Source organism: Heloderma suspectum, chromosome 10 (assembly GCF_057233095.1).
Source record: "Heloderma suspectum isolate Gila_16-S chromosome 10, 16-S_ref, whole genome shotgun sequence".
NCBI lineage: Eukaryota > Metazoa > Chordata > Lepidosauria > Squamata > Helodermatidae > Heloderma > Heloderma suspectum.
The window spans coordinates 14,991,026-15,003,090 of NC_139467.1; the positions used below are offsets into that span (position 1 = coordinate 14,991,026).

At 53.3% G+C, this 12,065-nt stretch overlaps 1 protein-coding gene across 3 annotated transcripts; it reads left to right on the forward strand.

Annotated features, from left to right (window-relative positions):
• Positions 1 to 27: 27 nt before the first annotated feature.
• On the forward strand, positions 28 to 7,363 carry LOC146337781 (uncharacterized). Of its 3 annotated transcripts, none has more exons than XM_084815259.1 (3): positions 28 to 265; positions 3,323 to 3,412; positions 4,963 to 7,363. In XM_084815259.1, the coding sequence occupies exons 2-3, from the start codon at positions 3,329 to 3,331 to the stop codon at positions 7,111 to 7,113; spliced, it is 2,235 nt and encodes a 744-aa protein (XP_084671385.1). In that variant the 5' UTR covers positions 28 to 265; positions 3,323 to 3,328; the 3' UTR covers positions 7,114 to 7,363. The 3 variants fall into 3 exon arrangements, with proteins under 3 accessions (XP_084671385.1, XP_084671384.1, XP_084671383.1); XM_084815258.1 differs by lacking the exon at positions 28 to 265 and adding an exon at positions 1,579 to 2,162; XM_084815257.1 differs by lacking the exon at positions 28 to 265 and adding an exon at positions 1,807 to 2,028.
• The last annotated feature ends 4,702 nt before the right edge of the window (positions 7,364 to 12,065 follow it).

Here is a 12,065-nt window from a genome sequence, read left to right on the forward strand (position 1 = left end):
GGGAGAAATAACGAAGCTGAAGGACGCACTTAAAGGGGGGATAGTAGAGGAGTAGTGATGCACAATGGCTGGAGCTGATCTTTTTTAAAAAAAAGGAAAAAAAAGAGGGACTGTCATATGTGAATTAAAACTCTGAAGCTGCCCTTTTTTTTTTTGCCCGTTTTTCTTGCTGTTATTCTCCATAGAGGCAGTAATTCTAACAATGCACCCCTACTCGTGTCTACTCAGAAGTAAGCGCCATTGAGTTCAGTAGACTTACTCCCAGGTAAGTACGTGTAGGAACACAACCTAAGACCTCAGAAAGAAGCAGGAGCTTATAGCCAAAAAAAAGTAGCTGGCTGGTTCAACGTTTAATGCGATATTAAGAACATTTACTCTGAAGTAAGCCCCATTGAGTTCAGCGTCATTTACACCATGTATTGTAGATCCTGCACTGACCAGGGGGGTGGGTTGGACTAAATGACCTTCCATGGTCCCTTCCAACATTAAAAGCCTGTGATTCTATGCAATGCGCATAGGTTTGCTGCCATAAGAACATAAGAAGGGCTGTGCTGGATCAGACCAAAGATCCAGTTAGTCCAGCATCCTGTCTCTCATAAAGACCAACCAGATGCCTTTGGAAATATATAACCAGGGCTGGAAGGCAATAATCCTTTCCCCCTGTTAGTCCACAACAACTGGTAGACTGCCTCTGTAGCTGGAGGTTCCATGACTCTTAGCCTAACCTACCTCGCAGGGTTGTTGTGAGGATAAAATAGTGAGGAGAAGGGCCATGTAAGCCACCTTGCAAGAGGGGAGAAGGTGGGATATAGACGAAATAATAGCTTGACTAGTCGCCATTGATAGCCCTCCACAGTACTCCATAAATTTGCCTGATCCCCTTTTAAAACAGTCTAAGCTCAGTTTGAATCAAAATGGGAAGTTCACACGCACACTGCTCCTTGACCGGCCTTACTTCCTTTAAGGTGCCAACCCTCAATACTGCAATGACAGCAAAAGTGCAACTTGGCAAAATTCTCCTATGCAACGTGAAAAAGAGGGTCCTGTCCGGGTCTGGATTCAAGATATGGCAACCTTACGCCCCCTTCATGTCTCTCTTTCTCTATAGCCCCTCGCTCCCTTCCGTTTTCCCAATCCAAAAGTACGGCATCCTCCTCCATGCCCTGTCTGAAAGCCTCGTCTGGGCTCATACTTGGAATACGCAGGCCGTAAGAATGCTTCCTAACTGGACTGAGCAACTTGTGGTCCTCCGGATGCTTTGGCCTACGACCACCACCATCCCTTACCCCTGGGGCTGCTGAGAGTTGTAGGCCAAAACATCTGGAGAGCCACAAGTTACACGCCCACATTGTGGAGCGTGGCAGAGTGCCTTCGGCCCCCTCCAAAAGTGCTTGCTTGCGTTCAGGCCTGGAACACGTGCAAGCCCGCGAAGGGTGCTTCAGAGCAGGGGTCGGCAGCAAACAGATTTCCAGATGTTTCGGCCATCGCCTCCCCAGCATCTCTGACTATACGGGCCGTGCTGGCGGGGGTTTCTGAGAGTCAGAAGCCCGAGACATCCCGACTCCGGCCCACCCCCGCTGCTTACGGCCATACGCGGAGCGCCTCTGCACCCCCCGACTGGCCTTCGCGCATCCGGGTTTGGAGAAAGGGGGCCGCGGAGGGCGCGCGCGCGCGCGCGCGGCCCCAGAGCCCCAAGCAACGAGGCGCGGAGCTCGGCGCGTGCGAGGCCCCGCCCGAAGATGGGTCTCCGCGGGGAGGAAGAACTACAGCGCCCAGCAGGCCCCGCGCCCCGCCCGCCCCGCGCGCGCGGGGCCGGTTTCCGGCCGAGCTGGGAGCGGCGCCGCGCTCTCCGCGCAGGGGAGGCGGCCGCGGCCGGCGGGGCGCGCGGCGGGGCTCTCCTCGGAGCGCGGGCGCCGGGCGGGGGCTTGCGGCCGCGCCGCCCCCCCGAGCACCATGCGGGAGGGATTGCTGGGCTGGTCCGGGGCTGTGGCCGCCGCCGCCGCCGCCAGGCCCGCCGGACACGCCTTGGTAGGTCCCCCTCGCCGGAGCGGGCAAGTTCGCAGCCCGGTGGGCGACCCCGCGCGGATGCGGCGGAGAGGCGGGGAATCGCCGGGGCCTCTGGGTCTCCCTGGGCGCCGGCGTGGGCCCGGGCCGGCGGGCAGGTCTGCTTGCTGCCCTCGCTCGCGTTAGCAGCGGGGTTGTTTCCATTTCGGGCTCTTGCGGTTCGGTTCGGTTCGAACCCCCCCGCCCCCCCCCCGCAACTCGCGGAATCGGGAAGGCCTGCAGCCGGGCTGGGCCGGTGCCCGTCTCGGGCGGCCTCATCCGCGGGATTTCAGCCAGGCCCGCCCGGCGGCTGTCGGCGTGGGGCCAGGCGCAGAAAGAAGCGGGGGCGCGCCCGGGGCCCCCGGCGGGGCGGGTGGCGCGCGCCTCCCCTTGCGCGGAGCGGTCCCGCGGATGGCCCGGCCGAGCGAGGCGCGTCTGGCCCGCCCGGCGCTCTCCGCGGGAAGAGCGGGACGAGCAAGAGCAGCCTTCGCCGACCTGGTGCCGCCGCCCCGGCCCCCGGATGTGTTGGACTCCAACTCCCATCGTCCCCAGCCTGCGCAGCCGGAGTTACGGCCCAACACACCTGAGAAGCCGCAGGTTGGGGAAGGTTGCGATAGAGCTTGGCCCGGTCCGCTGTCCGCCTACCCCGGTCTCCCGGGTGACAGCTTGGGTGGCTGTGAACCACAGTCCCAGAGCCTTTAATGGGTGGGGTGGGGTGGGGTGGGGTGGGGAAGAATTTGCCATTCGGGACCTGTACGTGGTTCTGATTGGGGACTAGCCCAGGGTGGTGTAACGATGAGAAGTCAAGGAAGGGCTCCCGGATCTTCACAGCTGCAGGCCTGCACTCGCTTCTTGCGGTATAAGTCCCATCGGAGTCAGTGGCGCATGCAGCGTGATCCTCCTAAGCACGTCTGCTCAGAAGGAAAAGTGGTGTAGAAGAGGGGCTGTTGGCAGGTGCAGTTTGCCCTCACCCTGATAGTGCTGCGATATAAGCTGTGCCTGCTTTTGTGGGCAACTTGGTGTGGCGGCCCTTGGTTGCATTAGGTTCCCTCTATGGATCCAGGACTCCTGGCTCCTGTTCTCACCTTGTCCAGTAAGGGCTTCATCAGCAGAGTTGTCTTACTGTTCTCCTTCCTTCAAGTTTCCAAGCTCAGCAGACATTCCTGTTGCCAGTTCCCAGGGCTTGAATGCTCCTGCCGCATGGTTGGCGGTTCTGAATTCAGAGTTTCGGATTTCAGGAGAAGGCGAAGATCACTCAAGATGTTTCTCCTCGTTGCAGGGCACTATGGACTTGGTAGCAGGGATGGAAGTTGGGGCTGAAATCGAAGTGACCGAAGACGGGGACCTGGAGGAGTTGCCTCTGCACTTGGTATGGAGCGGGGCCTGGACTCTTTCTGCCTTCTTTGGTGTGGAAATACCCAAAACCTTGTACTTATAGAAGCACTCCAGCATACAGCATGTGGAGAACAACCCTGGGGGTCTCAATTCTGCTCTGTGCCTGCCTAGCACCCTCCTTTTTTTTTTTTTTTTGCAATTGGTACAAATTCTGTGCGTGTTCATTTGGCGATTGTTTAAGAGGCTTAAGGGAGCATTAAATATACTGATAAGACATTCTAGGTTTTAAATAATCCCCATCCTCTAAATTAAACCTCAGTTAATAACCTTGTGGATCATAGGGTGGAAAGCATGAGCAGTAAGCTGGGATCCTGTGGGTGAAGGGCAATTTACACATTAAAAAATACATATATAAATATGTACAGGTTAAAGGCTGTAGGCAACGTCCAGGGGCAAATGATCCATCAGTGTGGAATAGCTACAGAGAGGATGGGCCTTGGATGTTCAAACAAGGTGTTCTTGGTTGGTTTTACGGAAAGGGGTATTTTCTAAGATTTTTCAGTCCCAGCCACTGTAGGGCTTCATAGGTCAACACCAGGAACCCAGTTTCTGCTCCAAGAAGAGCTGAACTCTGATCTGTATAAATGAGGCAAACTGGCAGAACTTCTTGCTTGGTATAATTTACCCTGCCTCTTCGTAGTATTCAACCTGTTAGAAGTATGCTACTTGCAATGCTTCAACGGGTACAAAATGCAGCAATGAGACTTCCAGTTGGAACTATGTTGGCTCCTTGTCTGCTCTCGGTCCCATTTCAAAGTGTGAAGTCCTAAACAGCCTGCAACTTGGATATCCTAAGGGCTCTCTCCTCCCTTGCAAAGCTGCCAACGCTCTTAAGGCTTCAGCGGAAGCCCTGCTCTTTGCCCACCCACCTTCTGAGATGAAGCAGGTAGGTTGGTACATGGGACAGTCCCCTCTTCTGTCATCAGGCCCAGGCTTTGGGTCTCTTTTCTCCACCACTCTGGAAGTTCACCTGGCTCCCTGACGTCTGGCCTTCCAGGATTCTGTAAAAATTATTTTTTGGTTTAGAGGGTGTGTGTGTGTGTGTGTTTGATTTGTGCACCTGCTTATTCTGTTGATCTTGTATTATTTGATGTCTCTCTACGGTTTGGGCTTTTCAAAAATTATTTTGTTTCTATTTGTATTAACTTTGCCCCCACCAGCTGTTGACTGCTTTGCATGTTGTTTGAACAGGAAAAGTGGGGTGCAAGTAATTTAAATACAGGGACAAAGGGCTCTTCAGCACCTCCCCCCCCCCAACAGCTGGGAACGTTATTCAGCAACTCATTTGGCTTCTGAGATGCCGAGCGTTGCCCACATGTCTGGCCTATATTCAGAATCATAAGGACTAGAACTTTAAAGAGAGATCACTCAGGAAACTGAGTTGTGCACCCAAAACTACATTCCATGCTTTCTCCATCCTCCTGTACAACTGTGCCCTGTTTACATGGGATGTGATGTTTAATGGCATTTGTTTTACCCTTCCTTCTGTTAACAGCTCTCTCCTTTCTCTCTCCCCCACACCAGGAAAATGCCAAGAACTGCCTCTCCTGGGAATCCCTAGACATCTCGAGCAGTGATGATGACGGAGAGGCCTATTTGACCTTCTGCTTGCCCGTTAGACGCCCACCCCGGCCTGTGCAGCGCCTCCCGGCTCAGCGGTCATCTGCTCCTCCCTCCACTATTAAGTCGACGGCTTGCGAGAAATGGATCTCCCCCTTGTACCCCTGCCCGCTGCGCCCAAGCCTTCCTGCCTCGCCGGGGATTCCCGTGTGTGGCGCTTACCAGTGCCAGCAGTGCCTGCAGGTGTTCATGGAGGAGTGGCACTACGCCCAGCACCTCCAGGACCATGCTCACGAGGAGGAGGCCCAGCAGCGGCCGGCCCGGCTCCCGCCAAGGCCCCACTCCCCGCCCCGCAAACTGCGCTGCCTGGAGTGCGGCAAGCGGTTCCTGCGACCTGAGCACTTTGCGCGGCACACCAAGTGGCACCTGAAGCTGGTGCGGAAGGGCGTCAGGGTCTGCCACCGGAAGGGGAGCAGGCGCCCCTTGCAGGTCTCCTACGTTTACACGCCCCTTGGCAGCACCGAAAGCCAGCTGGGAGCGAAACGGGGGGCTTCCGGGCTTCCTGTGGCGCAGGAAAGTCCGAAGCAGCCCAGGGGTCTCCAGGTGCCCAGGCTCCAGAAGGCGAGCAAGCGGAAGGTTAGCAGGCACCGGAGAAGAAGGCCAGCTGCAGGGTTGCAGGGTGACGGCCCGCTTGGCCGCACCTCTCCCGGAAACTCCGTGGGAATCTTGGCCGGGGACGTTGGCGTGAACCTCCTGCGGCCGTGGCCAAAGCAGGAGGCCATCTTGGAAGGTCAGGTGGCCGGCGGGCTTTTCCAAACTGCTGACAACCAGATCATCATCCTTGACGATGAAGCCGGGGCCGTGCCCATTGCGCCGGAGCACCACCTGGCCGAGCTGCAAGCGACCCTGTTCGACAGCCAGGGGAACGTGAACGCCATGAGGCCGCTCTTCTTCAGAGCGGAGGAGCAAGCCGCCATTCTGGACGCGCAGGTGAGCTTGAGTTCCCTGCAGCTGGCCAGCATCAAGGACCAGGCTGCCATCGCGTCTGGCTGGGTCAGCCAGAACCCTTGCACTCTTTTCAGGACTGTGTTCCTACAGGCTGAGGAGCAGGGGGCCGTCCTGGATGGCCAGGTGGAGGCAGGTCCTCTTCAACAGGTGATCATTAAGACCTCGGAGGTCTCGCCCACTCTCTACTTGGACCCAGATCCTCACCTCTCTTCTCTGGACTCAGCCACCCTCCATTTTGTCCCTGTGCACCAAGAGCCTCAATTTGTAACGGTCCCCTATGGGAATTCGTTGACCTTGGACCATGCAGACCCGACGGAAGAAGGGGAGAAGACTTGGGAGACGCCGGCAACGACCTTCCAGCTCCCAGGGTACCTCCCGGACTTGTACCAACAGAACAAGCAGCCGCCTCCCACAGCCACCACTGGCCTTTTGCCCAAAGGTCCCGCGGTTGTCCGCATGGTGCCATGCACCCCTGGGGACCACCCTGAGGTCTTAGACCTGGAGTATGACACAGGGGGCGGCATTCCGGTGGCCTCTGAGCCGTGGGAGGGCAACGTGAGGCCTGAGCAGGAGGCCTACAGCACCGAGGAGGTGACAGAGGACAACTTGGTCGTGGTGGAGGTGGAAGGAGACTCGGGGGGCCAAGGGCTGGTGGTAGACCGTCCTCACAACGGCTCCGGCAAACGGCCCTTACACAGGACTGTAAAACCAACCCGTAGAAGCCGAGTTTGGGGCTTTGCATGCCCTGACTGTGGGGTCCGCTACAGCCGGATGTCTCAGCTCCGCTCCCACCAGAAGGGGCCAAAGCGCCGAGGGCGGCGCTGCCTGTGCGAGTGCGGGGCTTCCTTCCGCGGCCTGCTTCATCTCTTGCGGCATCAGCTGCAGCACCTGGAGGAAGCACTCTTTATTTGTGCCACCTGCGGGAAGTCCCTCAAAGGACACAAAGGTCTGGCACGACACGGTACCTGCCAGCCCGGCCCGGCCTGTTTTGGCTGCCCTTGCGGAATCCGCTTCCAGCGCTTGTCCCGTTACCTCTGGCATCATGTGAGAAGCCAGCAGCCTGGCCTGCGGGTTTACACACTTTCTGGCTTCCTCTCTTCAGCCTGAGACAGGCTGCCTTGCTCAGGGACCGAGGGGGTGGGGGGAATAATAGAGCTTCTTGCGCAGAAGTCTGGTTCGGATTGGCATGGGCTATGAGGATGTGAGGCCTTTTCCTTCTTGGGGAGCATCAGTCAGAATTGGTTTCCCAGTTGTGAAGCTTAACTGATTTCTGTTGGGATGTATGCTCCCCCACTGACCTGCCCCCGGTGTAATTATGATGAAGGTAATTAAAACAGTGAAGATGCTGAGCCCTCAACTTCTTGCTTGCCTGCTGCTGAGGCTTTTGGGAACAGAAACATGAGGGAACCTCCCAGCAGGGGTATGGATAAGTTTGTTCCGTGGGTTGTGTGTTTACATGAGCAAAGCTGAAGTGTGCAAAGTATGTCATCAGGAATGATTTAGAAAGGGGTGGGAGTGTTACTTTTTAGGCTGCAATGTTACAGGGACTGCAGTTCCCATCAGCGCTACCAGCATAACCAGTTGTCAGGGATGATGGGAGAAGCAGTCCAGAAAACAGCAAGAGGGGAAGGGACTTGCGTGTCTCAAAAACAGAAGAGAAAATATCAGATGTCTGAAAAAATGTCTGTTACACCCAACACATTTCGGAAAGGACTTTCTTTCCTCAGTGGCCACTTTTCCCCAGATGTGTCACAAAGAGTCTTTCCTTAATGCTTTGGAGCATTTTAAGATAGAAGAGGCATCGGAAAGACTTTTTCCAACAGATTTGGAGACAAGTGGCCCCTGAGGAAGGAAAGTCCTTCCTGAAATGCGTTGGGCATAATAAAAAATGTCCAGCAACTTCTTGAAGGGCTGCACATTGCCCACTTCTAGTTTACTAGATCAATCCACGTTCAGACAAAACCGGAGAACATCCAAAATAATCCGATAGAAAAAAGATAACAAGTCTCGGGCTGTAAGAAAATAAAGTTTTATTCTCCTTGGGCTACTTTGAAGAATAGAACTTTAATTTTTCTTACATCCTGAGACTCATTCACTCTTTTCCACCGGGTTACTAAATTGATGGACTGAAAACATTTGGATTGAGAGCGAATGGGAAATGTCTCTAAGACAGGAATGGGGAGCCTTCCTCCTATAGCTCAGTCTGTTTTGGCTTGGCCCCTCCTGCCTGCTTTCTTTCTCTCTGCACTCCCCTCACCTGCATGAAATTAGGCCATGTTTTCCCACCTCTTCTCTAAGGTGATGACAACATTTGTGCATCATCTATACACAGTGTCTCCATTTTTCTTTAAAACTCTTAGCTGGGATCCATACTAAGCTAGTTAAACTTCAGACCCATTGACATCAATCGGTCATGTTTAATCACAACTTGACTTAAGGTTCCATTCGCTTCAATGGTAACTGAGTTTAACTAACTTAGAGAGCAGTCCTGTGGCCCCTAGACAGCATCTGGGTTGCCAAAGGATACTTTGGATTCCCAAATCTGAGGTTGGAGATGGTGCTCCAGCCTCTGAGGGGGGAATCCATGCTCTGCCCCCCCTTCTCCCTTGCAGCCAGCATGGAAAGAACCACACTGGCTGCCTCTCTGAGGTCGGACACTCAGTCTCAGAGATGGGTTAAAGGGGGCGTTCCGGTGGACAGGAAGGGGACTGGAGAGGCCGGGATACGAGTCTCTCCAGCCTCCTTCCTTCCCCATCCGAAACCGTCCAAGTAGACGGCCAGAAAAGCCAGTCTAGCATAAACACAGAGCGGGAAGGGCGTGGAGGTGACAGTCGCTTCCACCACTCCTCCTGCTGTGCCCTGGATGCTCGTAAGCCCTCGAGCTAGGAGGCTTACATGCATCGAGGGTGTAAACAATAGGATTGAGACCTTGAGGCTCTATCCTATGCATGTTTAGACAGAAAAAGGCCTACAGCTCCCAGCGTGCCCCATGGTTAGCTGCTGATTGCAGCAAATCCTATTTATTTATTTGAAATATTTGTTGGCCGTCTTTCAGGGCAGAAGCCTTCCCAAGGCAACTTACAGCAATAAAATACATAAGTTAAAATCTTAAAACACAAGCCAACAATAAAACCAGCAACAACATTAACAGCAGTACCAGGAACAATAGCAGTCATATCGGTAGAAGGCCAAGGTAAAATAATACGTTTTCAAGGCCTTCTTAAAAGTCTGCAATGACGGAGCATGGCGGACCTCCTATGGCAGCTTGTTCCAAAGGTGGCAGAGAAGGCCCTCTCACGGCTGGGCAAATGAGAATGGCCTCTCTGATCTTAGTGTGGGCAGGCTGATATGGATGAAGGCGGTCCTTCAAATAAGTTGGCCCCTAACCGCTTTAAAGTTCAAAACCAGCACTTTGAATTGGGCTCGGAAATGCACCGGTAAGCAGTGCAGCTGGCGCAGTACAGGCGTTAGGTTATTGAATCGGCTCGCCCCCACCAATACTCGGGCGGCCACGTTCTGCACAAGCTGGAGTTTCTGAACTGCCTTCAAAGGCAGCCCCATGTATAGCACATTACAGTAGTCCAGCCTGGACGTGACTAGTGCGTGGATTACTGAGGCAAGGTCCGTCCTCTCCAGATAGGGCTGCAGTTGGCGTACCAGCCTAAGCTAGTAAAAAGCACTCCTGGACACCACAGCCACCTGGGCTTCCCCAGTTAGCTCAGAGTCCAGGAGGACTCCAAGACTGCGCACTTGGTCTTTCAGGGGGAGTGCGACCCCATCTAAGACCAGTTGTAAACCTCCATCTGAAGTAGTTGGTTCCCAACCCACAGTACCGCCGTCTTGTCTGGATTAAGTTTCAGCTTGTTCACCCTCATCCATCCCAAAACGGCCTCCAGACACTGGTTCAAGAGTTCCACAGCCTCCCTGGGATGTGCAGGTGGAAACAAGAGGTAGAGCTGAATACCATCCGCATACTGATGACATTTAAGGCCAAACCTCCTGAAGACTTCCCACAGCGGTTTCATGTAAAGTTAAAAAGCATGGGGGACAAGACAGAACCTTGCAGCACCCCACAGACTAATGGCCACGGGGTGGAAACAAATTCCCCTAGCACCACCTTTGGAGACCGCTCCTCCAGAAAGGACTGGAACCACTTTAAAACTGCGCCTCCCAAGCCCGGTCCAGATAAACGATCCAGAAGCATACCATGGTCGATGGTATCGAAAGCTGCTGAGAGGTCCAGAAGAACCAACAGGGATGCACTCCCCCCATCCATTCCCTGGCGTAAGTCATCAACCAGGCCTAGCAAGGCTGTTTCCATCCCATAACCAGGCGTGAAACCAGATTGGAAGGGATCTAAATAATCAGTTTCATCCAAAATGGCTTGGAGTTGTGAGGTAGACCTTGCCCAAGAATGGCAAATTTGACACAGAGCAGCAATTATCTGAAACCATAGGACCTAAATTTGGTTTCTTCAGCAAAGGCCTCACCACAGCTTCTTTCAAAGCTGCAGGGGCCTCGCCATCCCTTGAGGAGGCATTTACCACCTCAGAGGTCCAGATATCCAGCCCAGCTCTGGCAGATTTCACAGCCCAGGATGGGCAAGGATCTAAAGGGCAAGTAGTGGCCTCAGTCCTCCAAGCAGTCTGTCCACATCCTCAGGTTGTACAAGCCAAAAGGTATCCACATCCATATCCAACCTACTGTCTTCTGGTATGCAAACTTTTATCGATTTGACTAAGATGCCTACATTTAATTGACTAATGGGATGACAGTGCTTGTTAGTTTCCACGTGTTTTCTGTGTAGGAAAAGTTAGAGTTGCCTGTCTCTTCCAAGCAGAGCTCTTGTGCCTTTAAAAACTGTGGGAGAGGCTGATTTCAGCAGGCAAAGCTTTCCCCTATCAGTGGGTCTCCATTCCAAGAAAAACAGTTGTTGAATTTGTCTGTCATGTCGCTGTTAAAGGTACAGGAGTCCTGCCAGTAAAAAATATGACAACCCTAGGATTATGTCATCTCCAGAAAGTGAATCATCTTCAGTCAAGTTGGGAGGATATCCCAGAGTCTGTCCCTGTTCTGCTTTCTAAAGAGAAAAATAGTAATTCTCTGTGCTGGGTAGAAACCCTCTGAGAAGAGGTGGGATGGGCCATACGTCAATTATTGGTGGTAGCAAAGAAAATTCTGAAGTAGAGAATATAAACGCCTTTCAAAAGCCCATACTTCTTCCTAAGACAATGAACGCTGCCTTATGAGATCAGATCAAAATCCCTCAATCTAAGTGTTGGTGTTTCCCTCAGCACCTGCCTGACAGTTGGCTCCAAAAGGGTAAGAAGGCAAAAGCCTTCTCTACTATGCAGAGGTATAGGCTGGGTTTGCACATAACACTAACCCATGTGCGGGTTGTTGAATTCTGGGTTGTTGCCATGTGTGAACCCAGCCGTGCTAACAAAGCATGGTTTCCTAACCATGAACAGCCAAGAAAGAGAATCTGTGGCTTGTGGGCTTGTGAATTCTATGTTGTTTAAACCATGAGTTGTCATTATGTGTGAACCCAGAACTGCGGGTTGTTTTGCCAGGTTACAGGGGCGGTGGGCAAGGGTGGTGAAAAAATAACCCCAGCCACTCCATATGCCTAGTACTAGAGTGCCACAAAGGCATTTGGGATACAGGGAGGGAGCGGGTGAAGGAGGAGGGAAACAAACAACCCAGGGATTAAGAAAACAAGCCAGTTTGTGTGATCATGACAGACAAACAGGGCAACAAACCATGGGTTAAATAAACCATGGCTTAGCATTATGTGTAAATCAGGTCATACTGTGTTTGTAGATGGAGGTTCCATTTAGCATCATGCCATCCTCTTGTCTACAACCAATTGCTCCAGTTCATCTTGCTGGCTGTATCCTTTCTGTTGTGAGTCTCCCCTACTCCCAACTCATCACTATCAGATGTGATGTTTTGGAGAGTTTATGATCTGTTCCATGGGAGAGGGGGAGATGCTCCCCTCCTCTTGGAGGGAGCACATAAAAACCCAGCAGTCCTGCCGCATTCTTTTTTTTTTTTTA